Here is a 25238-nt window from a genome sequence, read left to right as displayed (position 1 = left end):
TCCAGAGGAACCTGCTGTGAAACAGGCTGAAGGAATCACTGATGTTCCCTCCCACAGCTGGGGAGAAACACTTTCTGGCAGAGTCATTCCTCCTAATAAAAAAAGCGTTGGGCATAAGAGTCTCCTTTCCTTGTGTCGGCATTAGACGGGACACCCAGGTAGGGACAGCGAGGGCTCTCCTTTACCCCTGCTGAGGGAAGGGACTCAGCTGACTCAATTGAGGCATCTCATCCTTGGTTTGCAGTCCTGGGGCTGGAAGGGGACTCAGCTCTCACCTATGGCTCCCACAAAGCCTCAGGAGGTGGGATTCTTCTTGCCTCAGGTCAGGTGGGCACCAAATAGGCACCTGCTGCCTGGGAGCTGCTTGTCTCAGTTCCCATGGGAATTACTGGAGATGGAGGCCTGGAGTCACCTGTTCAGACTCAAACACCTGGTGACATCTGAGGTGTCAGGCGTGGTCCAAGATATGTGCAGGGAGCTGCAAGCTCCAATGGAGCCGTTCATAGAGACAGGGCAGTATCTGGAGGCATGGTCTTGGAGCTTAGAGGGGAATACCTTTGGCCAACAGCAGATGCCCACATTTTGGACAACTGAACTTTTCCCTACTCTTTCCGTCCAGGGCAGCCTACTGAGGTAGTCAGGGGGCCAGAAGGAGTCTTTGCCATAGCCATCAGCCATCTTCTGCATCAGCTGTAGATACTAGATCACCTTTGACTGTAATGGCAGATGTCTCATGGACATCCCTACGTTGCCCAAGCCAATTCAGGGCAGCTACTCAACAGCCAAACACAGGCCTGCAGTGCTATGATGTGAGATGCCGGGGCCCTCCAGCACAAGTGCATGTGGCTGGCAGGGACCGCACGGGACCTACAGGAAAGACATCTGCGTCCAGAGTGGGTGTGAGACAGACACTCCAGATGGCATGTCCAATGGCATCAGTTTCTGTTGGCCAGCTACTGAATCCCACCACTGCAATGAGACGGGGTCTGACCCAGCTCCATCCAGTTGATGCAGAAGTTCATGCACAGGAAGCACATCCCACTGGGATCTCCACTCATTTGCCTGCTCCCAAAGTCTGCTGGTTCTTCTTAAAGACGACCTCTTATTCACTCACTTGATGATACAAGCAAGGAACCGCCCAAGGATTTTCCGAGTTTTCCTGGGTCACAGGATGTCCACACCCAAAGACAATTCAGCAGCATCTGTCCTTCCTTGAGATCAGCTTCACCTCCACCACAGGCTCTCAGGGGCTGCAGAGACACCACGGAGAGCAAAGCCCTCTCCTGCCAGGACAGCAGAGACCAGCCCTGCTTGCCTCTGGCCTCGGGGAGAGAAGAGTTGCCTCTTTCTATGCCTTCACACTGACATCTGCCATCTCCTCCAGCATGTCTCTGGTCTCATGCAAAGCATGGGTCTTGGGTACTTGGTCCTGGGTTTGCCTGTGACAAGTCTGAGCTTCTCCCTGGTGCCACGGCTGAGGTGCTGCAGCCCAAACGTGCATCAATGGCCTCAGCCTGGGGCACAGACCGCTGGAGAGCCGGAGTCCCAAGTGCCACTATAGACTCTTGGCATTGATGGAGTAAATGGTGAGGGGCGGTGGGACAGCTCACAGTGGTGCTGCCATGGTGCGTACGGGCTTTTCAGGAGAGGCAGGCCGGGAAGATGGGGTGGGGGATGACCTCCGTCTGAAGGAGCTTGTTGTACGTATGGTGCTCCTCTACGGGATGTGCAACAGGTTGTGTGAGCCTTGTGGGTGAGGGTGAGAGGACAGGCCACTTAGTGTGGCATCCTGGTGGGAGATGAAGAACCTGCAACCGGGGTAAGGAAGTGGACTACGCCTTCATTAATTAAGCAACCCAAGGAAGTCTCCAGATGAATGACGCCAGGTCTTACTGGGGACTTTAATGACTCTGGCGCTCACTGGAAGGGGTGCACAGCAGGGTGCATGTTGTCCAGCAGGCTTCTGGGTCTCCTGGGACAACTTCTTTATACAGGTGCAAGGTGGGCCAACCAAGGTGATGCTGACCCGAATCCAGTCCCTGCAGAGGGAGGGCTGATCAGGGCTGTGAAAATGAGTGTGAGCCTGGGCTGTAGTGACCATGAAATCTCAGCTCACAAGGGGAATGCGAAAGGACTGCAGCAAAGTAGGGATGCTGGGTCTCTAGAGGAGAAGATTTTAGCCTCCTCAGGGGACTTTTGTGGGCAATCCCACAGTAGCAGCAGCAGCACTCAAGGGCAGCAGAGCTGCACTGAACTTCTGGTCTTTCAGGACACCACATTCCACACAAAACAACTGTCCGCATCAACACACAGGAAAACAACCGGGTATCTCAGGACAGAAACTTGGCTAAAAAGGGACCTCATGAAGAAGCTCCATAGAAAAAAGAAAGCATCCAAGAGGTGGATGCTGGGACTCAAGGAGGGATTTAGAAGTAGGGATGGTTTCCTGGAAGCTAAAGCTTCCCAATGTAGACCCTTGCAAGGGCTACAGGGACATCAAAAGGAGCTGCTGCTGCTGCTGCTTCAGGAACAGTTAAGAAACAAAGAGAATGAGTGGCCACTGCTGAATTTAGTAAGAGCAGGTGTTGATAGATCTGAGTTCTCTGTGTCCTTCTTGCCTTCGTCTCCTCCAGAAAGGTCTCTGAGGCTTTTCTACCTGGAGCAGGACTCTGGAGGAGAACAACCGCTGGTGAATTTGGATTAAGTCAGGAGTTACCTGAGGAAGCTCAATCCTTACCAGTCTGTGGGAGTGAAGGGGCAGCATCCCAGGGAGCTGAGAGAGCAGGCCGATGCCACAGGGAGGCCACTCTCCATCATCTTGGAAAGGACATGGAGGCTGGGGGAAGTCCCTGCCAACCGGCAGCACCCAAACACTGCATGTACTTTCTGAAAAAGACCCAAAAGGATGAGCAGGGGAACTAAAGGCTGTCCCCAGAGCACGTGCACTTGGATCCAATTTCTGGGGAGCATTAAGAGAAGGTGACTGGATTTACCCATGGTAGACTGTGCCTGCCCATCTTTTTTGCTTTCTGTGATGGAAGGACAGGATTGGTGGATGCGGGGAGAGCAGCGGTTGCCCCTTACCTCAAAGTCAGCAAGGCTTTCAGCATCATTCCCCACGCTGTTCTGGTGTCCCAGTAAGGTCATTATGGTCTACATAGATGAACAGGTAGATGGTCAAAAAGACAGTTGGACTTTGAGGCTTGGATGGGTGTGGTCAATGTGTGCTACTGTGCCTGGATGTGTTTGACGGTGCTTTTCTAGACAGTCTTTAGCACCTAAAAAGGGAATCACACAATATCAGAACACTTTCAAAAACCACGCTTGGTAGCAAAAATAACCTGAATTAAACCTTATCTATGAAGACAAAATCCAGCTGTGTATGGCCTGAAAAAACAGTGAGTATCCTCTCTCATTTCATCCTTCTCTTCTGACCACTTGTTCAGGCTTTTAGAAGACAGGAAGTTAATAGAGTTGAAATTCCTGGGTGCCCATGAGTGAATTCTCACCCTCAGCTTCAGCTGAATCCTTTCTACTTGGGCAACAGTGAAAGGCACAAGCTGTTTTGGTACGTGGGCAGATGCCCGATCCTTCACCCACCACAGGAGGGTCCAAAATAAGAAAATCACGGCCAATGGGGAAAGGATTAGCAGGTGTGCAGAGCAAAAGGATGTCATCAGGGCTGTGTGGGGTTCCTGTGATGCAGCCCTTTGCTTATTTTGTACTCTCTGTGGAGTTCCTGAGATGGTTGCTGGGGTTCCTTGGGCAGCAAATCCATGAAATAAGTGCCCCCTTTCATCACCTGTAGTGTCATGCAATTGCTCACATTGCTGTTTTGATAGAGGATCGGGCAATCAGAAATGTCCTAACATGGAGACAAGGATATGGTGGGAAATGGTGTTGAAAGCCCTAAGGAACTCCAGGTAAATGAACCCCGCTGCTGCTCCCGTATCAAGAAATGCAGTCCTTTCATCTTAGCAAGGAATGAGGACAGTCAAGCGTGATCTGCCCTGGGTTCATCCAGTCACCCTCTCTTTCAGATACACAGAAACCAAATCCAAAGGCACGCTCTGTGCCACACAGACAACACAGGCTGACCTCACTATGATATCAGCTGGCTCCCTCAACACCCTTGGATACAGCCCTGCCAGTTCTGTGGACTGTTAATACTTGATCAAGTAACCCCTGGCTTGGTCCACATCCACTGCTGGTCTTTCTCCTCCAGAGTCCTGCTTCAAGGCACAAAGTCCTTGGAGACCTTGTTGGTGAAGACAGAGGCAAAGAGGACAAAGAGCACCTCAGACAGATCTGCATCTTCTCTGGCAAAATTCAGCAGTGCCCACACATTAATTTTGTTGATTCTCCTTGAACTGTAACTTCAATACTAACAGCTCATCTTGATGCCCTTGGACATCCAAGCAAGTATCAACTCCACAGGAGCCTTGTCTTTCCTAAAGCCCTCCCTGTTTCTAAATTCCTCCTTTGAAGTGAGGTCCTCTATCCACACCCTCTGTGCTTCCATTTTTCGATGGAGCATCCCGACAAGGTGCCTGTTTAGCCAAGCTGCTGTCCTGAGACGTCCACTTGTTTGCTGGACTATCGGCATGGACGCTTTATGTGCTTAGAGGATGCTGCCCCTGAAAAGCCGTTGCACTGAATGCTGCTCCCCTTGAGTGATACTGCCCACTGAACGTTCCCGGAACGGGCCAAACTCTGCCACTCTGCGACCTGGCATCTGCGCTCTGCTCCTCCCCTTCCTCACTCCCCTTGGGAGCTGAGACTCCAGCATTTCTTAGCTATGAGAGCCAAGGCTGACAAGGATGACACAGCTTTTCAGATCCAGGTGAGCATCACGTTTCTTGGCGCATCTGGCAGCTGTGCTGAAAAGCCGATGCAAAGAACCTCCAGACACCAAAAGCAGCATTTGCACAGTGCTGTCCTGTGAATGTCAGGGGGTGGTGGGTTGACTTTTGGCCACCAGGTGCCCACCCAGCCTCTCTCTCTCATCCCCACCTCATTCTTCACTCTCCTTGGTGCCTCCAGGGTTCTTTCTCTCTTACAGCTGCTGCACACTGGGTTTTACCCTTTCTGCAAGAGGTTATCACAGAGATGCCACTGCAATTGCTTATTGGCTCAGCTTTGGGCAGTGGCTGGTCCATTTTGGGGCATATGAAAGTGGCTCTCTCCGACATGGAGTCAGCTCTTGATCGCTCCTCACCTAAGCCTGCCATAACTGTCAAAGAAGGTCTGGTGGAGAAGAGAGAGAGCCTTAGCTCTCCCAATGGCAATGACTCCGTTTGCTCAGAGGAATACCTCTATAAGCTGTCCTGGCCATACTGAGCAGGGACAGGCTTCATTATTCTAAATGTGGGCATCTACTGTCACTTCAGCTGGCCAAAGGAAAGTCCCACCAGCCTTCAAACAATGAACCAAGATGCTGCCCTGTCCTTCTGAATCGCTCCATCAGGGCTCAGAGTTACCTGCACATGTCTTGCACACCCTCTGGTGCCCCAGATGTCACCTCTGGTTTCCATGGGTACAGGAGGGACAGGAAATGTCTCCCTTTGACTGTCTGGGTATTCTGTCCATAGCGGGACAAGAAGAGGGGATTCTTTGACCTAACTCTGCCTCTTCCCCAGCTCAGGGCAGAAATATCAGTAATGACTTCAGGTTTTTTCACAGCAGGTTCCTCTGGAGCCCCAGGGACATTCTCTGAGGGAGCCCAGAGGGGGCAGAGAAAGTGCTGCCTTGGGCTGGTCCTCTGCTGCTGAGCTGGGCTGGGCTCCTGGGATGGAGGGAGTTCATGGCAAGCGGGCAGCACTGCAGAGAGACAGCTCTGCCCAGGAGCAGGGCTGAGGGCACTGCCTGCAGGCACTGAGAGCAGACAAGAGGAACGAGAGAAGGTGAAAGACTTCTGGTGTGGGAGCTCACCAGGGGAAAGAAATCTTCACAGCCCTTGACACGGTAAGTCTTTGTCTGCAGGGCAATGCAGATGAGTGCCTGGAAGCCTGTACTAGACCTGGCCCGTGCCACCTCTCATAGGACCTGTCCTGATGGCTCTCCTTGCTTTTCTCAGGTGTGGAGGAAAAGGAGGACGTGCTCCAGAGCAGGGCTTCCCTGCTGCACCATCAGAGGCACAAGGCAAGACAGCTCCCTTGTCTTGACGATGGCTGCAGGGCTGTGAAGGTGGGCGTGCAACCAGGGTTGTCCAGGTCTGTCCTTCCGAGCAGGGTCCCTGCACCCCCGGGGACTGTGTGCTGGCGCAGGGACTCTGCTGCCTGCCAGGGAAAGGGAAAGGGAAAGCTGTGGGTGGAAGGAGAAAGCCCCAGCATGGCAGGGCAGGGTACAGTCCTTCTGCTGTCAAGAGAGTGCTGCATGGGTCAGGGCTTCTCAGAGCTTCAGCTCTCCCTCGGGACATTTCTAAGGGGACTTCTCAAGAAGCCCACCAGGTTAGTGGCTCCTGGAAAGAGAAGGGCTTTCCTGAATCTTTGTCTGGTTGTCTGGGGTTGGCACTGGAGATCAAACTTCCTGTTTCTGCTTAGAAGAAGGCTTTGCGACTCCTAGACTCTTAGCCTGAGAGACAAGTAAGTCTGGGAGAAGCACCTCAAAGCGCTGTTCCCAGCTGCCTCCAGCCAACGCAGCAGCAACAACTTGCCCTTCGCAGCCCCATCAGGTTTCTGAGATCTGGTCTTTAGCCCCTGCAGAGGCAGAGAGGCCCCTGGGCAGTGCCCTGCCCCTGGGAGGTGTTTGCAGGCAGAGGTGAGCACACAGCAGGAGGGATGGGGTTTGTGAGCACTGACAGGGAGTTGGGCTGGGGACAGGGAGGTGGCGGCTCCTGGCAGGAGCAGCTCCAAGCAGCAGAGACACGGGCAGGGAGTGAGAGGGAGCTGCTGCCCGAAACGCTGGGGAGGGGGATGTGGGCACCTCCCTGCTGTCCCTGCACTGCAGACACCTTCCCCTGAGCAACTCCTCCCTGGTCTCCTTTCCCAGCCTCAGCAGAGCCTCTGCCCTCAAGCCCATGGGCTCTCAGGCGTGCATTGCCTCTGGAGCAGCCAGAGCCCAGAGAAGGACAAACCCCTGATGTCCAGCAGTCTTGGTGTGTCCCTCCTCCCTTGGCAGCAGCATGGTGGCATTTCACTGCCCACCCCTCCTGCCTGTGCTGCCCTTCCGCTCACCCTTGGATTTGCCTTCTCGGTGCGGAAGGGGGTGGGGGCTGCAGTGGCAGGTTCATCTCCTGTTGGGACAGCGACCCTTTGGGTCCTGCTATGCAGATGTGTCTATGGCAGCAAAGTGCCCAAGTCTCCTCCGGGCAACCTCAGGACCTTCAGCTGTTTCCCTGGGGTGTCCTGCTGGGCTGCAGGGTGCCCTCCAGAAGGGCACAGCTCTCCCATAGTATCTCTGTGCTCGCAAGGATCCCCATGGAGAAGACACCTCAGTGCTAAGGCTGTAGAAATGCTTCTGGGCAGCTGTACGTGGGCAGATGGAATGATCTCTTTGTGTTCCTGCTTGGAAGGGGAGAGATGAGATCCTCCTCAGGTACCCTGAGAACAGGTGAGGATTCTCTCAATCTGCTTGGTGAACCTGGATTTCTTTGCTCTCAGCAGCACCCTGTTTCTTTTCAGAGGAACACCTGGGGTGATCATCCTCCAGCTCCAAGCTGCCAGCACAGGGCAGCTGAGAACAGGGCTGATGGGCAGAGCAGCTCTCCTCTCTCAGCACTGTGGGGGAAAGTCCCTTTGCCTCGCAGGACCCACAAGATTTCACTTGGAGTGCCTTAGAAATGTCAGGGATTTCCTCCATCCCAAACCACTCCACTTGCAACTAGAACAAGAGAAACAACCCCAAATCCCCTCAGCCCTCTTCTGCACTTGGGCAAATTGCAAACCACAATGCTGAAAAGCTTTTTGATATATCATGAGTGCATTTAATTGGACATCACCCTGCATTCCTAGTTCCCTCTCGCTGCACGGCAAGAAGGACTCCTCAGGAGCCCATTACGGAGTCCTTGCTCCCAATGGCACCCTCAGCCAGCAAAACCCAGAGCTCAAGTAAGAGAGCTGCAGAGAGGTCTTCCAGAAAAAGAAAGAGTCATAATGTGGGGTTGCAATGAGACTTGTAATATCTTTTGCTTGGAGCAGTCCAGCCTACCTCAGTACTGCCTTCTCCTCCTCTACAGGTAATGACACCCAGAGGAAGCAAATGTTCAACCGTAGCTCCATCACTGAATTCCTTCTCCTGGCATTTGGAGACACACGGGAGCTGCAGCTCTTGCACTTCTGGCTCTTCCTGGGCATCTACCTGGCTGCCCTCCTGGGAAACGGCCTCATCATCACTGCCATAGCCTGTGACCACCACCTCCGCACCCCCATGTACTTCTTCCTCCTCAACCTCTCTGTAGTTGACCTGGGCTCCATCTCTACCACTGTCCTCAAAGCCATGGCCAATTCCCTCTGGGACACCAGAAGCATCTCCTACACAGGATGTGCTGCACAGCTCTTTCTGTTTATCTTCTTGCTTGGAGCAGAGTATTCTCTTCTCACTGTCATGGCCTACGACCGCTACGTTGCCATCTGCAAACCCCTGCACTACGGGACCCTCCTGGGCAGCAGAGCTTGTGCCCACATGGCAGCAGCTGCCTGGGGCAGTGGGTTTCTCACTGCTCTGCTGCACACGGCCAATACATTTTCCCTACCCCTCTGCCACGGCAATGCTGTGGACCAGTTCTTCTGTGAAATCCCCCAGATCCTCAAGCTCTCCTGCTCAGATGCCTACCTCAGGGAAGTTGGGCTAATTGTGGTTAGTGCCTGTTTAGCATTTGGGTGTTTTGTTTTCATTGTGGTGTCCTATGTGCAGATCTTCAGGGCCGTGCTGAGGATCCCCTCTGAGCAGGGACGGCACAAAGCCTTTTCCACGTGCCTCCCTCACCTGGCCGTGGTCTCTCTGTTTTTGAGCACTGCCACATTTGCATACCTGAAGCCCCATTCCATCTCCTCCCCATCCCTTGATCTCGTGTTGGCAATGCTATACTCAGTGGTGCCTCCAGCAGTGAACCCCCTCATCTACAGCATGAGGAACCAGGAGCTCAAGAATGCCCTGAGGAGAGTGATTCAATGGGTTCACCTTCAGACGCAGTAAGCTGACCAAATTTCCTCACAGGCTGTTCCTAGCTTTTCTCAGGGAAGGCTCATGGTTTATTTGCTTTTCACGTTCATACAAGATATTTAAGTATCCACAATTAAACAAGGGCTCTGCCAACCCAGGGGAGGCTGTGGGGACACAGCAAGTCGTGAAAAGGAGACTGGAAGGTGATTCACATCTCCTTCAGTAAAAGCCCATGGATGGTTCAACGTGCACACTGGAAAACATCTTGAGCCATGAGAAATGCCATGAGCTCCTTCCACAGCCTTCAACCCCTGGGAAGGAGCTCCGGGGCAGTGCTGCCCATCCAGCCGTATCTGCTTTCCCTCCTGACCAGCACAGACAGGATGGAGTCACACCATGATCCCAGAGCTGACTTGCTCTGCAGAGCACCACTGCCAGCTTGGGGCCCTGTGAGGAGCACATGGAAGGGGTCAGGAGCACCAGGCCGTCTCAGAGGAGAGAGGATGGGGAGAAATCAGACAGGAGCTAACCAGGGCTGCAACTTGCCTTTGGAGAGAAAAATGCCAGTGTTCAGCTAATTCAAGACAATTCCCAGACTGAGGGTACTCTAAAGCATGCTCATGGTGCAGAGGCATGAGTCTTCCTGTGTTGGTGCTCCACCAAGCCTGGGAAGTTTTTGGAGAAGGATTGCTGTCCACCACTTGCCATCTCCTAGTGCCATCGTCCCTCCTGAAGGTTGGCACCCAGTGCTCCTGGCAGCTCCCCTGCAGCCAGAACAGCTCTCCACAGTCAGGGCAACACTCACTGCTTCTCAGGGGGTCAGGGGTCTCTTCAGGGCTGCAGCCACTGGCACTGCCTGTTGGCAACTCCCAGACTGAGGGCTGAGCTTCCCGAAGTGCCACAGTTCGTGGTACCTCCTGCTGGGCTTTGTGCCACTGGTCACAACCCCCTGAGCTTGGCTGTTCAATCAGTTCTCAATCCACTTCTCTTTCCACTTATCTAACCTATACTTCATCGGCGTGTTTAGGAGGATGCTAGAGGAGACAGGCTGAAAGCACCCCAGATCCTCCTTCTTGCCCTTCTTTGAGACAGGACTGACATTGGCTTCCTTCCAGTCCTCAGAAACCCCTCCCAGTAACCATGACCTTTACAAGACAATCCAGAGTGGCCTTGCAGTGACATCAGCCAGCTCCCTCAGCTCTCGTGGGTGCAAGCCCTCAGTTCCCATAGACTTAGCTATGTCCCGTTTGTTTAAATGTTTCCTAACTTGAGACTCCTGCATCAAGGGTAGGTCCTCCATGCTCCCGCCTTCTCTCTGGTCTCAGGGTCCTGAGGTGCCTGAAGCCAGTCCTAGCAGTAAGGACTGAGCTGAGGAAGACATTAGCTAGCTCAGGCTTTTCCATATCCCGGAATATATACCATGTACATTTTCCTTAGTCTTCCTGTTGCTCTTTATGCAGATGTAGACACAATTTTTGTTGTCCTTCAAGTCACTAGCCAGATTCAAACTGGGCTTTGGCTTTCCTAACCCCATCTCTGCATGCTTGGGAAGTTCTCACTGATGTCCTCCAGAAGCCTTCTGGATGGTTTGTGCCCTGCTATATTGCCCCTCAGGCAGCTACCATGGTGGTTCAATTCCAAGACCAGGAGGACCAGGGTGTGAGAACATGAGACTTCTTCCAGTGGCCTGAAGAAGGTCTCATCCACGGCTTCCTGATCAAGCAGTCAATAACAGATATGCACAAAAAGATCAACCATGTCGGTGTTGTGGTTTAACGCGGACGGCAGCTAAAACAACCACACACTCCGTCGCCCTCCCCGAGTAGGATGGGGAACAGAATTGAAAAGGAAAGAAAAGTAAAGCTTGTGGATTGAGATAAAGACAGTTTAATAGGACAGAAAAGGAAAATAATAGTAACAGTAATAGTAGTAGTAGTAATAGTAGTAGTAATAATAATAATAATAAAGAATATAAAAAACAAGTGATGAACAGCACAATTTCTCACCAGCTGAAGCAGATGCTCAGCAAGTTCCCCACCTCCCGGACAACCCTCCAGTTTGATACGGAGCATGATGTCATAGGGTACGGAATATCCCTTTGGTCAGTTTGGGTCAGCTGTCCTGGCTGTGTCCCCCCCACCTTCTCGTTGTCAGGCCAGTATAAGAAGCTGAGAAGTCCTTGACTGCTTGGCGGCAACTAAAACCATCCGTGTGTTACCAACATTGTTCTCATCCTAAATCCATAACACAGCACTGTCCCAGCTGCTAGGAAGAAAATTAACTCCATCCCTGCTGAAACCAGGGCAGTTGGTCTGCCTGGCTAATCCTCACCCACAAACTCTCAACAGGCTCATCATCAATCCCAAGGCAGAGCTCCAAGCCTTCCCACTGCAATTTCATTTAATTAGTCTCTCCTCTTTATTCATTATCCGTCATGTCCTTTAATTCTTCTTGCTGTGATCTTCTCAGAGGTACCACAAGTCAGGTGAGCCATCTGCACGCACACAGTAACTGCAGAAACAATGAAGCTTCACTCCAAATGGACCTTGAGAAACTCTGGGATTTGACCAACAAAAACCTCAAGAACTTTTCCAAAGAGAAGGGATCTTCTCCTTCTGATCAGGTTGAGGGAGGTGATTGTCCCCCGTTACTCAGCTCTGGTGAGACCCCACCTGGAGTACTGTGTCCAGCTCTGGGGTCCCAAGTACAGGAAAGACACGGAGCTGTTGGAGCAAGTCCAGAGGAGGGCCACAAAGATGATCAGAGGGCTGAAGCACCTCTCCTGTGAAGACAGGCTGAGAGAAGACCTCAAAGGTCATCTAGTTCCTTCTCTTCTCCAGGCTGAACAATCCCAGCTCTCTCAGCCTGTCCTCACAGCAGAGGTGCTCCAGCCCTCTGATCAGCTTCATGGACCTCCTCTGGACTCTCTCCAACAGCTCAATGTCTTTCTTGTCCTGAGGACCCCAGAGCTGGATGCAGTACTCCAGGTGGGATCTCACAAGAGCGGAGTAGAGGGGCAGAATCACCTCCTGCTGGCCACGCTATATATTGATGCAGCCCAGGACACGGTTGCTTTCTCTGTCGCAAGCGCACATTGCCAGCTCATGTTGAGCTTCTCATCAATCAACACCCCCAAGTCCTTCTCCTCAGGGCTGCTCTCAACCCATTCTCTGCCCAGCCTGCAGCTGTGGTTGGGATTGCACTGACCCACGTGCAGGACCTTGCACTTGGCCTCGTTGAACTTCATGCGGTTCACATGGGCCCATCTCTCCTGCCTGTCAAGGTCCATCTAGATGGCATCCCTTCCCTCTAGCGTGTCGACCACACCACACAGCTTGGTGTCATCGGCAAACTTGCTGAGGCTGCACTCGATCCCACTGTCCATGTCACCGACAAAGATGTTAAACAGTACCGGTCCCAGTACCGACCCCTGAGGAACGCCACTCGTCACTGATCTCCACTTGGACATTGAGCCATTGACCACAACTCTTTGAGTGTGATCGTCCAGCCAATTCCTTATCCACTGAGTAGTCCATCCATCGAATCCACGTCTCTCCAATTTAGAGACAAGGATGTCGTGCAGGACAGTGTCAAATGCTTTGCACATATCCACGTAGATGACGTCACTCTCTCTTCCCTTATCCACCAATGCTGTAACCCCATCATAGAAGGTCACCAAGTTTGTCAGGCACGATTCGCCCTTAGTAAAGCCATGTTGGCTGTCACCAATCACCTCCTTCTTTTCCATGTGCCTGAGCACAGTCTCCAGGAGGATCTGCTCCATGATCTTGCCAGGCACAGAGATGAGACTGACCGGCCTGTAGTTCCCTGGGTCTTCCTTTTTTGCCTTTTTAAAAACGGGGGTTATGTTTCCCCTTTTCCCCTTTTCCAGACAGTGGGAATTGCACCGGACTTCTCAAATATGATGGAGAGTGGCTTAGCCATTTAATCCGCCAGTTCCCTCAGGACCCATGGATGCATCTCATCTGGTCCTATGGACTTGTGCACCTTCATGTTCCTTAGATATTCTCGAACCTGATGTTCTCCTACAGTGGGCGGTTCTTCATTCTCCCAGTCCCTGCCTTTGCCTTGTGTGACCTGGCCAGCATGGCTTGAGCCCTTGCTGGTGAAGACTGAGGCAAAAAATTTGTTGAGTACCTCAGCCTTCTCCATATCCTGGCTAACCAGGCCTCCTGTTTCATTCTGGAAGGGGCCCACATTTTCCCTCATCTTCCTTTTATCGCTAATGTACCTACAGCAACTTTTCTTGTTGTCCTTGATGTCCTTGGCCAGATTTAATTCTACCAGGGCTTTATGTTTCCTAACCTGTTCCCTGGCTGCTTAGTTTCTCTGTATTCCTCCCAGGCTACCTGCCCTTGCTTCCACCCTCTGTAGGCTTCCTTTTTGTGTTTCACTTTGCCCAGGAGCTCCATGTTCCTCCATGCAGGCCTCTTGGGCTTTTTTGCCTGACTTCCTCTTTGTTGGGATGCATCGCTCCTGAGCTTGGAGGAGGTGACCCTTGAATACTAGCCAGCTCTCCTGGGCCCCTCTTCCCTCCAGGGCTTTGTCCCATGGCACTCTACCAAGCAGGTCCCTGAAGAGGCCAAAGTCTGCTCTCCTGAAGTCCAGGGGAGTGAGCTGGCTGTGCGCCCTCCTCGCCGCCCTGAGGATCTTGAACTCCACCATTTCATGGTCACGATTGGCTGTTCACTTTGCAGCGCCTCTCTGCCTGCAGTCATTTGCGCAGTGGGAAGGGGGGACGGGGGGTTAATGCAGCCCCTGCCCACCCCATGGGTACCTGAGTTGGGCTGGGGATGGCCACGGAGAGGATGAGGAGATGGGACATCCCTCCGGCTGGTGGGTGCCCGTGGGAGATACCACCTTGATTAGCATGTAGATTTTATTCCGTCACTGCCATCAGAAATTGTACTACTTGAGGCACTTTTCATGTAAAACCAAGGAAGATGCACTCAGAAGGCAAAGACCCCTCTTCATGGAACTGAGCATCTGTGACTACAATACACCTTCCCCCTCATGTAAACACAACAGCAGAGTAAAAACAGTGTTTAATATCCAAGCGGAGAGATTCAAAGTTTCCGAACTACAGGACATTCTCATTTTAGCACCAAATCATCAATTTCTCTTCACTTCTCTGCCAAACTTACCCCGGTGTTTCTTACTTGTCATGCTGCAGCACAGAAAGCCCGTGGAGTGGGTGGGGGGTCTCAGTGCAGCTACTGGAGGGAGTAGGGGTCTCGGCCCCCAGGCACTGGGGCGGGAATGGTGGGTGTCCTGAAAACAACCTGCTGGGGGGACCAGCAGCTTCTCGGGGGTGGTGGCATCCCCCTTGCAGGATGCCAAGGGGAAGCAGGGCAGGGTGGCAGCGATCCTCCCCACCTGGCTGCCAGTGAGTCCCATGGAGACTGCTGTGGAGAGTGCCTTGAAGGGTCATCCAGACGGTCTTCCAGGGAGTGCCCTCAGGGGTCTTCTGGAGGTCATCTGCTAAGCCCCCCCGGCTCCCTCCAGCCTCATCCACCCCACATGGCCCCACTGGGCATCTGATGATGACAATGTGCCCACCAAGCGAGCCAGAACCCTGAGGGACGTCGGGGGGGCAAAGTTCCCCACACCCCCCAACTGCTGTTGATAGGTTATAGAGAAGGTGTGGAGCACGGATCCCTGCAACATGCGACCTGCACCTGCCCACTGCAGCCCCAGCCCTCTCCCATCTCTCTGTTTCTTAATTCATTAAAGCTTTGGTGTTCGTTTCACAGCACCTCTGCCTGCCATCATTTGTGCAGCGGGAGGCAGGGGCGTTAAAGCAGCCCCTGCCGCATGTGTAGATCTGACCCTCCACCTCTTCCCCACTCCATGAGGAACCCCCCATGATTCTGGATGGAGACATTTAATCAGAACCTTAATTCCCAGACTCAGGGTAAACGAACCAGAAAGAGCTCGGTTGTGATTAACGGCTGCATGTGCATGGATCCTGGGGTAAGATCGGAATCTCCCACCAATTCATGACTGGGGAGAAATTGGAAAGGTAAAAGTGAGAAAACCCATGGATCAAGATAAAGACAGTTTAACAGGTAAAGCAAAATCCCAGCCATTTCCCCTCCCAACTTGTTGTTCACGCCCAGCCTCCTCGCTGGTGGGGTGGTGTCAGGATCAGGAAAGGCCTTGACTCCATGTAAGCCCTGCTCAGCAATAACAAATCCATCTCTGTATCATCAACACTGTCTTCAGCACAAATCCAAAACCCAGCCCCATCCTAGCTACTCTGAAGAAAATGAACTCTATCCCAGCCAAGACCAGCACAGGCAGCTTCCCCAGGCTGTCCAGTGACCACGGGCACAGGCCAGACCCTGCTCTGCTGGGCCTTCACGTCTGTCCCAGGAGGACTGGCTGTGCGAGGACACTGCTGTGTGCCCCCAACCTGCACACTCACACACTTTAGCTGCTCATTGGTGTTTTCCTCTGTGGGACACATTCCTGGGCATGTTCTTGAGAGCGAATTTGGAAGAAGGCTTAAGGCTTCATGCACTGCCCTGAGGAGATGCCCTTTCATGATGGAATCACTCCTACGGAGGCCAGCTCTGTCACAGAAGTGCCCGTTGCCTGTCCCTGCCTGTGGTCCCAGGACGACCACGCAGCAGGACTGTGACCAAGCTGCAGAGCAATGAGGCCTTCCACCAAAGCCAAGGGATCAGAAAGAGAGTGTGGAAGTGAAAAGAGAACAGCTCTGGGAGACCAAGTTCTTCCTGGCAGTGCTGCCATGCAAGGACTCTCTTCCCTGCCACCTCTGCACACAGGAACTGTCCCTGCACCTCAATAAAGCTCCTGGAGGAAGGATCTCAGAAAAAAACCACCTTGCTGCAAGGCCCTTTATTTTACCTAAACACACAGAGAGCATGGCTCCTCGTTTACACAGCCACTCGGTCAGAAAAGAAAAGCAGAGACTGAATTAGAGAGGGGATGACAACATCATTACAAGTAAAACACCATCATCAACAATATAAATTACAGAGGACAGGCTGGGCCTGTAATGAGTTAAATAACAGCTGTTATGCAGCAGAAGATGGGCAGTTTAGTGCTTCCGAATATCATGCAGTGATCAGTTTCCACACTGCATCCTTGAGCTCCTTGTTCCTTATACTGTAGATGAGGGGGTTCATGGCTGGAGGTACCACCGAGTACAGAAGTGACACCACGAGATCCAGGGTTGCAGAGGAGACAGAGGAGGGCTTCAGGTCAGCAAACATGGCAGTGCTGATAAACAAGGAGACCATGGCCAGGTGAGGGAGGCACGTGGAAAAGGCTTTGTGCCATCCCTGCTCAGAGGGGATCCTCAGCACGGCCCTGAAGATCTGCACATAGGACACCACAATGAAAACAAAACACCCAAAGGCTAAACAGACACTAACCACAATTAGCCCAACTTCCCTGAGGTAGGCATCTGAGCAGGAGAGCTTGAGGATCTGGGGGATTTCACAGAAGAACTGGTCCACAGCATTGCCGTGGCAGAGGGGTAGGGAAAATGTATTGGCCGTGTGCAGCAGAGCAGTGAGAAACCCACTGCCCCAGGCAGCTGCTGCCATGTGGGCACAAGCTCTGCTGCCCAGGAGGGTCCCGTAGTGCAGGGGTTTGCAGATGGCAATGTAGCGGTCGTAGGCCATGAGGGTGAGGAGAAAATACTCCCCTACAATAAAGAAGAGAAAGAAAAAGACCTGTGTAGCACAGCCCGAGTAGGAGATGCTTCTGGTGTCCCAGAGGGAATTGGCCATGGCTTTGGGGAGAGTGGTGGAGATGGAGCCCAGGTCTAGAAGGGAGAGGTTGAGGAGGAAGAAGTACATGGGGGTGTGGAGGTGGTGGTCACAGGCTATGGCAGTGATGATGAGGCCGTTTCCCAGGAGCGCAGCCAGGTAGATGCCCAGGAAGAGCCAGAAGTGCAAGAGCTGCAGCTCCCGTGTGTCTGCGAATGCCAGGAGGAGGAACTGGGTGATGGAGCTGTTGTTGGACATTTGCTTCCTCTGGGTAAGCTTATCTGTTGAGGAGGAGAAGGCAGTGCTGAGTTCAGCCAGACTGCTCCAAACTAAACATATTGTACGTCTCATTGCAACCCCACATTATGACTCTTTCTTTTTCTGGAAGACCTCTCTGCAGCTCTCTTACTTGAGCTCTGGGTTTTGCTGGCTGAGGGTGCCATTGGGAGCAAGGACTCCGTAATGGGCTCCCGAGGAGTCCTTCCTGCCGTGCAGCGAGAGGGAACTAGGAATGCAGGGGGATGTCCAATTAAATGCACTCATGATATATCAAAAAGCTTTTCAGCATTGTGGTTTGCAATTTGCCCAAGTGCAGAAGAGGGCTGAGGGGATTTGGGGTTGTTTCTCTTCTTCTAGTTGCAAGTGGAGTGGTTTGGGATGGAGGAAATCTCTGACATTTCTAAGGCACCCCAAGTGAAATCTTGTGGGTCCTGCGAGGCAAAGGGACTTTCCCCCACAGTGCTGAGAGAGGAGAGCTGCTCTGCCCATCAGTCCTGTTCTCAGCTGCCCTGTGCTGGCAGCTTGGAGCTGGAGGATGATCACCCCAGGTGTTCCTCTGAAAAGAAACAGGCTGCTGCTGAGAGCAAAGAAATCCAGGTTCACCAAGCAAATTGAGAGAGTCCTCACCTCTTCTCAGGGTACCTGAGGAGGATCTCATCTCTCCCCTTCCAAGCAGGAACACAAAGAGATCATTCCATCTGCCCACGTACAGCTGCCCAGAAGCATTTCTACAGCCTTAGCACTGAGGTGTCTTCTCCATGGGGATCCTTGCGAGCACAGAGATACTATGGGAGAGCTGTGCCCTTCTGGAGGGCACCCTGCAGCCCAGCAGGACACCCCAGGGAAACAGCTGAAGGTCCTGAGGTTGCCCGGAGGAGACTTGGGCACTTTGCTGCCATAGACACATCTGCATAGCAGGACCCAAAGGGTCGGTGTCCCAACAGGAGATGAACCTGCCACTGCAGCCCCCACCCCCTTCCGCACCGAGAAGGCAAATCCAAGGGTGAGCGGAAGGGCAGCACAGGCAGGAGGGGTGGGCAGTGAAATGCCACCATGCTGCTGCCAAGGGAGGAGGGACACACCAAGACTGCTGGACATCAGGGGTTTGTCCTTCTCTGGGCTCTGGCTGCTCCAGAGGCAATGCACGCCCGAGAGCCCATGGGCTTGAGGGCAGAGGCTCTGCTGAGGCTGGGAAAGGAGACCAGGGAGGAGTTGCTCAGGGGAAGGTGTCTGCAGTGCAGGGACAGCAGGGAGGTGCCCACATCCCCCTCCCCAGCGTTTCGGGCAGCAGCTCCCTCTCACTCCCTGCCCGTGTCTCTGCTGCTTGGAGCTGCTCCTGCCAGGAGCCGCCACCTCCCTGTCCCCAGCCCAACTCCCTGTCAGTGCTCACAAACCCCATCCCTCCTGCTGTGTGCTCACCTCTGCCTGCAAACACCTCCCAGGGGCAGGGCACTGCCCAGGGGCCTCTCTGCCTCTGCAGGGGCTAAAGACCAGATCTCAGAAACCTGATGGGGCTGCGAAGGGCAAGTTGTTGCTGCTGCGTTGGCTGGAGGCAGCTGGGAACAGCGCTTTGAGGTGCTTCTCCCAGACTTACTTGTCTCTCAGGCTAAGAGTCTAGGAGTCGCAAAGCCTTCTTCTAAGCAGAAACAGGAAGTTTGATCTCCAGTGCCAACCCCAGACAACCAGACAAAGATTCAGGAAAGCCCTTCTCTTTCCAGGAGCCACTAACCTGGTGGGCTTCTTGAGAAGTCCCCTTAGAAATGTCCCGAGGGAGAGCTGAAGCTCTGAGAAGCCCTGACCCATGCAGCACTCTCTTGACAGCAGAAGGACTGTACCCTGCCCTGCCATGCTGGGGCTTTCTCCTTCCACCCACAGCTTTCCCTTTCCCTTTCCCTGGCAGGCAGCAGAGTCCCTGCGCCAGCACACAGTCCCCGGGGGTGCAGGGACCCTGCTCGGAAGGACAGACCTGGACAACCCTGGTTGCACGCCCACCTTCACAGCCCTGCAGCCATCGTCAAGACAAGGGAGCTGTCTTGCCTTGTGCCTCTGATGGTGCAGCAGGGAAGCCCTGCTCTGGAGCACGTCCTCCTTTTCCTCCACACCTGAGAAAAGCAAGGAGAGCCATCAGGACAGGTCCTATGAGAGGTGGCACGGGCCAGGTCTAGTACAGGCTTCCAGGCACTCATCTGCATTGCCCTGCAGACAAAGACTTACCGTGTCAAGGGCTGTGAAGATTTCTTTCCCCTGGTGAGCTCCCACACCAGAAGTCTTTCACCTTCTCTCGTTCCTCTTGTCTGCTCTCAGTGCCTGCAGGCAGTGCCCTCAGCCCTGCTCCTGGGCAGAGCTGTCTCTCTGCAGTGCTGCCCGCTTGCCATGAACTCCCTCCATCCCAGGAGCCCAGCCCAGCTCAGCAGCAGAGGACCAGCCCAAGGCAGCACTTTCTCTGCCCCCTCTGGGCTCCCTCAGAGAATGTCCCTGGGGCTCCAGAGGAACCTGCTGTGAAAAAACCTGAAGTCATTACTGATATTTCTGCCCTGAGCTGGGGAAGAGGCAGAGTTAGGTCAAAGAATCCCCTCTTCTTGTCCCGCTATGGACAGAATACCCAGACAGTCAAAGGGAGACATTTCCTGTCCCTCCTGTACCCATGGAAACCAGAGGTGACATCTGGGGCACCAGAGGGTGTGCAAGACATGTGCAGGTAACTCTGAGCCCTGATGGAGCGATTCAGAAGGACAGGGCAGCATCTTGGTTCATTGTTTGAAGGCTGGTGGGACTTTCCTTTGGCCAGCTGAAGTGACAGTAGATGCCCACATTTAGAATAATGAAGCCTGTCCCTGCTCAGTATGGCCAGGACAGCTTATAGAGGTATTCCTCTGAGCAAACGGAGTCATTGCCATTGGGAGAGCTAAGGCTCTCTCTCTTCTCCACCAGACCTTCTTTGACAGTTATGGCAGGCTTAGGTGAGGAGCGATCAAGAGCTGACTCCATGTCGGAGAGAGCCACTTTCATATGCCCCAAAATGGACCAGCCACTGCCCAAAGCTGAGCCAATAAGCAATTGCAGTGGCATCTCTGTGATAACCTCTTGCAGAAAGGGTAAAACCCAGTGTGCAGCAGCTGTAAGAGAGAAAGAACCCTGGAGGCACCAAGGAGAGTGAAGAATGAGGTGGGGATGAGAGAGAGAGGCTGGGTGGGCACCTGGTGGCCAAAAGTCAACCCACCACCCCCTGACATTCACAGGACAGCACTGTGCAAATGCTGCTTTTGGTGTCTGGAGGTTCTTTGCATCGGCTTTTCAGCACAGCTGCCAGATGCGCCAAGAAACGTGATGCTCACCTGGATCTGAAAAGCTGTGTCATCCTTGTCAGCCTTGGCTCTCATAGCTAAGAAATGCTGGAGTCTCAGCTCCCAAGGGGAGTGAGGAAGGGGAGGAGCAGAGCGCAGATGCCAGGTCGCAGAGTGGCAGAGTTTGGCCCGTTCCGGGAACGTTCAGTGGGCAGTATCACTCAAGGGGAGCAGCATTCAGTGCAACGGCTTTTCAGGGGCAGCATCCTCTAAGCACATAAAGCGTCCATGCCGATAGTCCAGCAAACAAGTGGACGTCTCAGGACAGCAGCTTGGCTAAACAGGCACCTTGTCGGGATGCTCCATCGAAAAATGGAAGCACAGAGGGTGTGGATAGAGGACCTCACTTCAAAGGAGGAATTTAGAAACAGGGAGGGCTTTAGGAAAGACAAGGCTCCTGTGGAGTTGATACTTGCTTGGATGTCCAAGGGCATCAAGATGAGCTGTTAGTATTGAAGTTACAGTTCAAGGAGAATCAACAAAATTAATGTGTGGGCACTGCTGAATTTTGCCAGAGAAGATGCAGATCTGTCTGAGGTGCTCTTTGTCCTCTTTGCCTCTGTCTTCACCAACAAGGTCTCCAAGGACTTTGTGCCTTGAAGCAGGACTCTGGAGGAGAAAGACCAGCAGTGGATGTGGACCAAGCCAGGGGTTACTTGATCAAGTATTAACAGTCCACAGAACTGGCAGGGCTGTATCCAAGGGTGTTGAGGGAGCCAGCTGATATCATAGTGAGGTCAGCCTGTGTTGTCTGTGTGGCACAGAGCGTGCCTTTGGATTTGGTTTCTGTGTATCTGAAAGAGAGGGTGACTGGATGAACCCAGGGCAGATCACACTTGACTGTCCTCATTCCTTGCTAAGATGAAAGGACTGCATTTCTTGATACGGGAGCAGCAGCGGGGTTCATTTACCTGGAGTTCCTTAGGGCTTTCAACACCATTTCCCACCATATCCTTGTCTCCATGTTAGGACATTTCTGATTGCCCGATCCTCTATCAAAACAGCAATGTGAGCAATTGCATGACACTACAGGTGATGAAAGGGGGCACTTATTTCATGGATTTGCTGCCCAAGGAACCCCAGCAACCATCTCAGGAACTCCACAGAGAGTACAAAATAAGCAAAGGGCTGCATCACAGGAACCCCACACAGCCCTGATGACATCCTTTTGCTCTGCACACCTGCTAATCCTTTCCCCATTGGCCGTGATTTTCTTATTTTGGACCCTCCTGTGGTGGGTCGAGGATCGGGCATCTGCCCACGTACCAAAACAGCTTGTGCCTTTCACTGTTGCCCAAGTAGAAAGGATTCAGCTGAAGCTGAGGGTGAGAATTCACTCATGGGCACCCAGGAATTTCAACTTTATTAACTTCCTGTCTTCTAAAAGCCTGAACAAGTGGTCAGAAGAGAAGGATGAAATGAGAGAGGATACTCACTGTTTTTTCAGGCCATACACAGCTGGATTTTTGCTACCAAGCGTGGTTTTTGAAAGTGTTCTGATATTGTGTGATTCCCTTTTTAGGTGCTAAAGACTGTCTAGAAAAGCACCGTCAAACATAAATAGCTGTACGGAGTGCTTTCCCTAATGTTGACAACATGAAGGGGAAGGGACAAAAGTTCCATTCAGGCTGGAAGTGGCCTTGCAAGATGTCTATAGACCAACATTGTGCTCAAAGCAGGGTCACACCAGGTTGCTCGTGGCTTTATCCAGATGTCTCTTTGAAACTTCCAGGGATGGAGGCAGTCTACATTCTCTTCAGAAGGTCTTCCCAGGTCTGATTTGCCTCATGTGTCAAAAATTTCTCCCTATATCGAGCCTGAGCCTCTCTTGCTGCCCGTTGCCTCTTGTCCTTGTGCCTTGCACCGCAATGTCTTCTTGGAAACTGCACCGAGGCAGTGCAAGGCTGTTCCATCCTCCCCCAAAAGCCCTCCGTTCTCCAGTCTGAACAAGTCCAGCTCCCTCAGCCCCTCCTAACAGGGCAGGTGCTCTAGCCATGACCATCTTTCTGGCCCTCCACTGAACTGGCTCCAGTTGGCCAATGTCTCTCTGGCATTACAGTGCATCAAAACATGCTAAAGTGTTCTGGATGCGGTCTAACGTGTGCGGAGTAGAGGAAGATGATAATCACTGCCACTGACTGTGCTCCTGCTCATACAGCCCAGGGTGCCGTTGGCCTTTGCTGAACGGCTCATGGTTTGCCTACTGTAACCCAAAGACCACCACAGCCTTTCCTGCAGAGCTGCTTCCTATACCTCGGCAGTCACAGGCCTCTGGTTTTGCAGGGGCTCAGTCCACCTCACGAGCAGGACTTTGGATTTGTCCTGACTCCATATCGTGAGGTTACCTCTGTGCCTCCAGCCTGTCTAGGTCCCTTGGGACGGCAGCCCTGTCCCCCAGTGTAGTGTCTGCTCTCCTCAAAGTGCTCTGTCATCTAGAAATCATATGAAAAAATACTCTCTCATCTTCTCTGCATCATTAAAAAGGCATTAAATGGGATAGATTGCAGGACAGACACCTGCAGGACCCTGTTAGATAGACACATCCAGGCACAGTAGCACGCATTGACCACACCCATCCAAGCCTGAAAGTCCAACTGTCTTTTTGACCATCTACCTCTTCATCTATGTAGACCATAATGACCTTACTGGGACACCAGAACAGCGTGGGGAATGATGCTGAAAGCCTTGCTGACTTTGAGGTAAGGGGCAACCGCTGCTCTCCCCGCATCCACCAATCCTGTCCTTCCATCACAGAAAGCAAAAAAGATGGGCAGGCACAGTCTACCATGGGTAAATCCAGTCACCTTCTCTTAATGCTCCCCAGAAATGGGATCCAAGTGCACGTGCTCTGGGGACAGCCTTTAGTTCCCCTGCTCATCCTTTTGGGTCTTTTTCAGAAAGTACATGCAGCGTTTGGGTGCTGCCGGTTGGCAGGGACTTCCCCCAGTCTCCATGTCCTTTCCAAGATGATGGAGAGTGGCCTCCCTGTGGCATCGGCCTGCTCTCTCAGCTCCCTGGGATGCTGCCCCTTCACTCCCACAGACTGGTAAGGATTGAGCTTCCTCAGGTAGCTCCTGACTTAATCCAAATTCACCAACGGTTGTTCTCCTCCAGAGTCCTGCTCCAGGTAGAAAAGCCTCAGAGACCTTTCTGGAGGAGACGAAGGCAAGAAGGACACAGAGAACTCAGACCTATCAACACCTGCTCTTACTAAATTCAGCAGTGGCCACTCATTCTCTTTGTTTCTTAACTGTTCCTGAAGCAGCAGCAGCAGCAGCTCCTTTTGGTGTCCCTGTAGCCCTTGCAAGGGTCTACACTGGGAAGCTTTAGCTTCCAGGAAACCATCCCTACTTCTAAATCCCTCCTTGAGTCCCAGCATCCACCACTTGGATGCTTTCTTTTTTCTATGGAGCTTCTTCATGAGGTCCCTTTTTAGCCAAGTTTCTGTCCTGAGATACCCGGTTGTTTTCCTGTGTGTTAATGCGGACAGTTGTTTTGTGTGGAATGTGGTGTCCTGAAAGACCAGAAGTTCAGTGCAGCTCTGCTGCCCTTGAGTGCTGCTGCTGCTACTGTGGGATTGCCCCCAAAAGTCCCCTGAGGAGGCTAAAATCTTCTCCTCTAGAGACCCAGCATCTCTACTTTGCTGCAGTCCTTTCTCATTCCCCTTGTGAGCTGAGATTTCATGGTCACTACAGCCCAGGCTCACACTCATTTTCACAGCCCTGATCAGCCCTCCCTCTGCAGGGACTGGATTCGGGTCAGCATCACCTTGGTTGGCCTACCTTGCACCTGTATAAAGAAGTTGTCCCAAGAGACCCAGAAACCTGCTGGACAATATGCACCCTGCTGTGCACCCCTTCCAGTGAGCACCAGAGTCATTCAAGTCCCCAGTAAGACCTGGCATCATTCATCTGGAGACTTCCTTGGGTTGCTTAATTAATGAAGGCGTAGTCCACTTCCTTACCCCGGTTGCAGGTTCTTCATCTCCCACCAGGATGCCACACTAAGTGGCCTGTCCTCTCACCCTCACCCACAAGGCTCACACAACCTGTTGCACATCCCGTAGAGGAGCACCATACGTACAACAAGCTCCTTCAGACGGAGGTCATCCCCCACCCCATCTTCCCGGCCTGCCTCTCCTGAAAAGCCCGTACGCACCATGGCAGCACCACTGTGAGCTGTCCCACCGCCCCTCACCATTTACTCCATCAATGCCAAGAGTCTATAGTGGCACTTGGGACTCCGGCTCTCCAGCGGTCTGTGCCCCAGGCTGAGGCCATTGATGCACGTTTGGGCTGCAGCACCTCAGCCGTGGCACCAGGGAGAAGCTCAGACTTGTCACAGGCAAACCCAGGACCAAGTACCCAAGACCCATGCTTTGCATGAGACCAGAGACATGCTGGAGGAGATGGCAGATGTCAGTGTGAAGGCATAGAAAGAGGCAACTCTTCTCTCCCCGAGGCCAGAGGCAAGCAGGGCTGGTCTCTGCTGTCCTGGCAGGAGAGGGCTTTGCTCTCCGTGGTGTCTCTGCAGCCCCTGAGAGCCTGTGGTGGAGGTGAAGCTGATCTCAAGGAAGGACAGATGCTGCTGAATTATCTTTGGGTGTGGACATCCTGTGATCCAGGAAAACTCGGAAAATCCTTGGGCGGTTCCTTGCTTGTATCATCAAGTGAGTGAATAAGAGGTCGTCTTTAAGAAGAACCAGCAGACTTTGGGAATAGGCAAATGAGTGGAGATCCCAGTGGGATAT

At 52.8% G+C, this 25238-nt stretch overlaps 2 protein-coding genes across 2 annotated transcripts; one reads left to right on the top strand and one right to left on the bottom strand.

The window, feature by feature from the left end:
* Positions 1 to 8199: 8199 nt before the first annotated feature.
* On the top strand, positions 8200 to 9135 carry LOC129199037 (olfactory receptor 14A16-like). Its single transcript, XM_054808751.1, has one exon. It carries the CDS (start codon positions 8200 to 8202, stop codon positions 9133 to 9135), a length of 936 nt encoding a protein of 311 aa, XP_054664726.1.
* Positions 9136 to 16205: 7070 nt separating this feature from the next.
* On the bottom strand, positions 16206 to 17123 carry LOC129199038 (olfactory receptor 14A16-like). Its single transcript, XM_054808752.1, has one exon. It carries the CDS (start codon positions 17121 to 17123, stop codon positions 16206 to 16208), a length of 918 nt encoding a protein of 305 aa, XP_054664727.1.
* Between the last annotated feature and the right edge of the window lie 8115 nt (positions 17124 to 25238).

This window comes from Grus americana, chromosome 39, assembly GCF_028858705.1.
Source record: "Grus americana isolate bGruAme1 chromosome 39, bGruAme1.mat, whole genome shotgun sequence".
NCBI lineage: Eukaryota > Metazoa > Chordata > Aves > Gruiformes > Gruidae > Grus > Grus americana.
Note: the sequence above shows the minus strand (reverse complement) of the source record. Positions and strands in the feature narration are given on the sequence as shown.

What these genes read in the sequence shown, in the direction of transcription:
- LOC129199037 (XM_054808751.1), top strand. Translation starts at nt 8,200, where the DNA reads ATGTTCAACCGTAGCTCCATCACTGAATTCCTTCTCCTGGCATTTGGA.
- LOC129199038 (XM_054808752.1), bottom strand. Translation starts at nt 17,123, where the DNA reads ATGTCCAACAACAGCTCCATCACCCAGTTCCTCCTCCTGGCATTCGCA.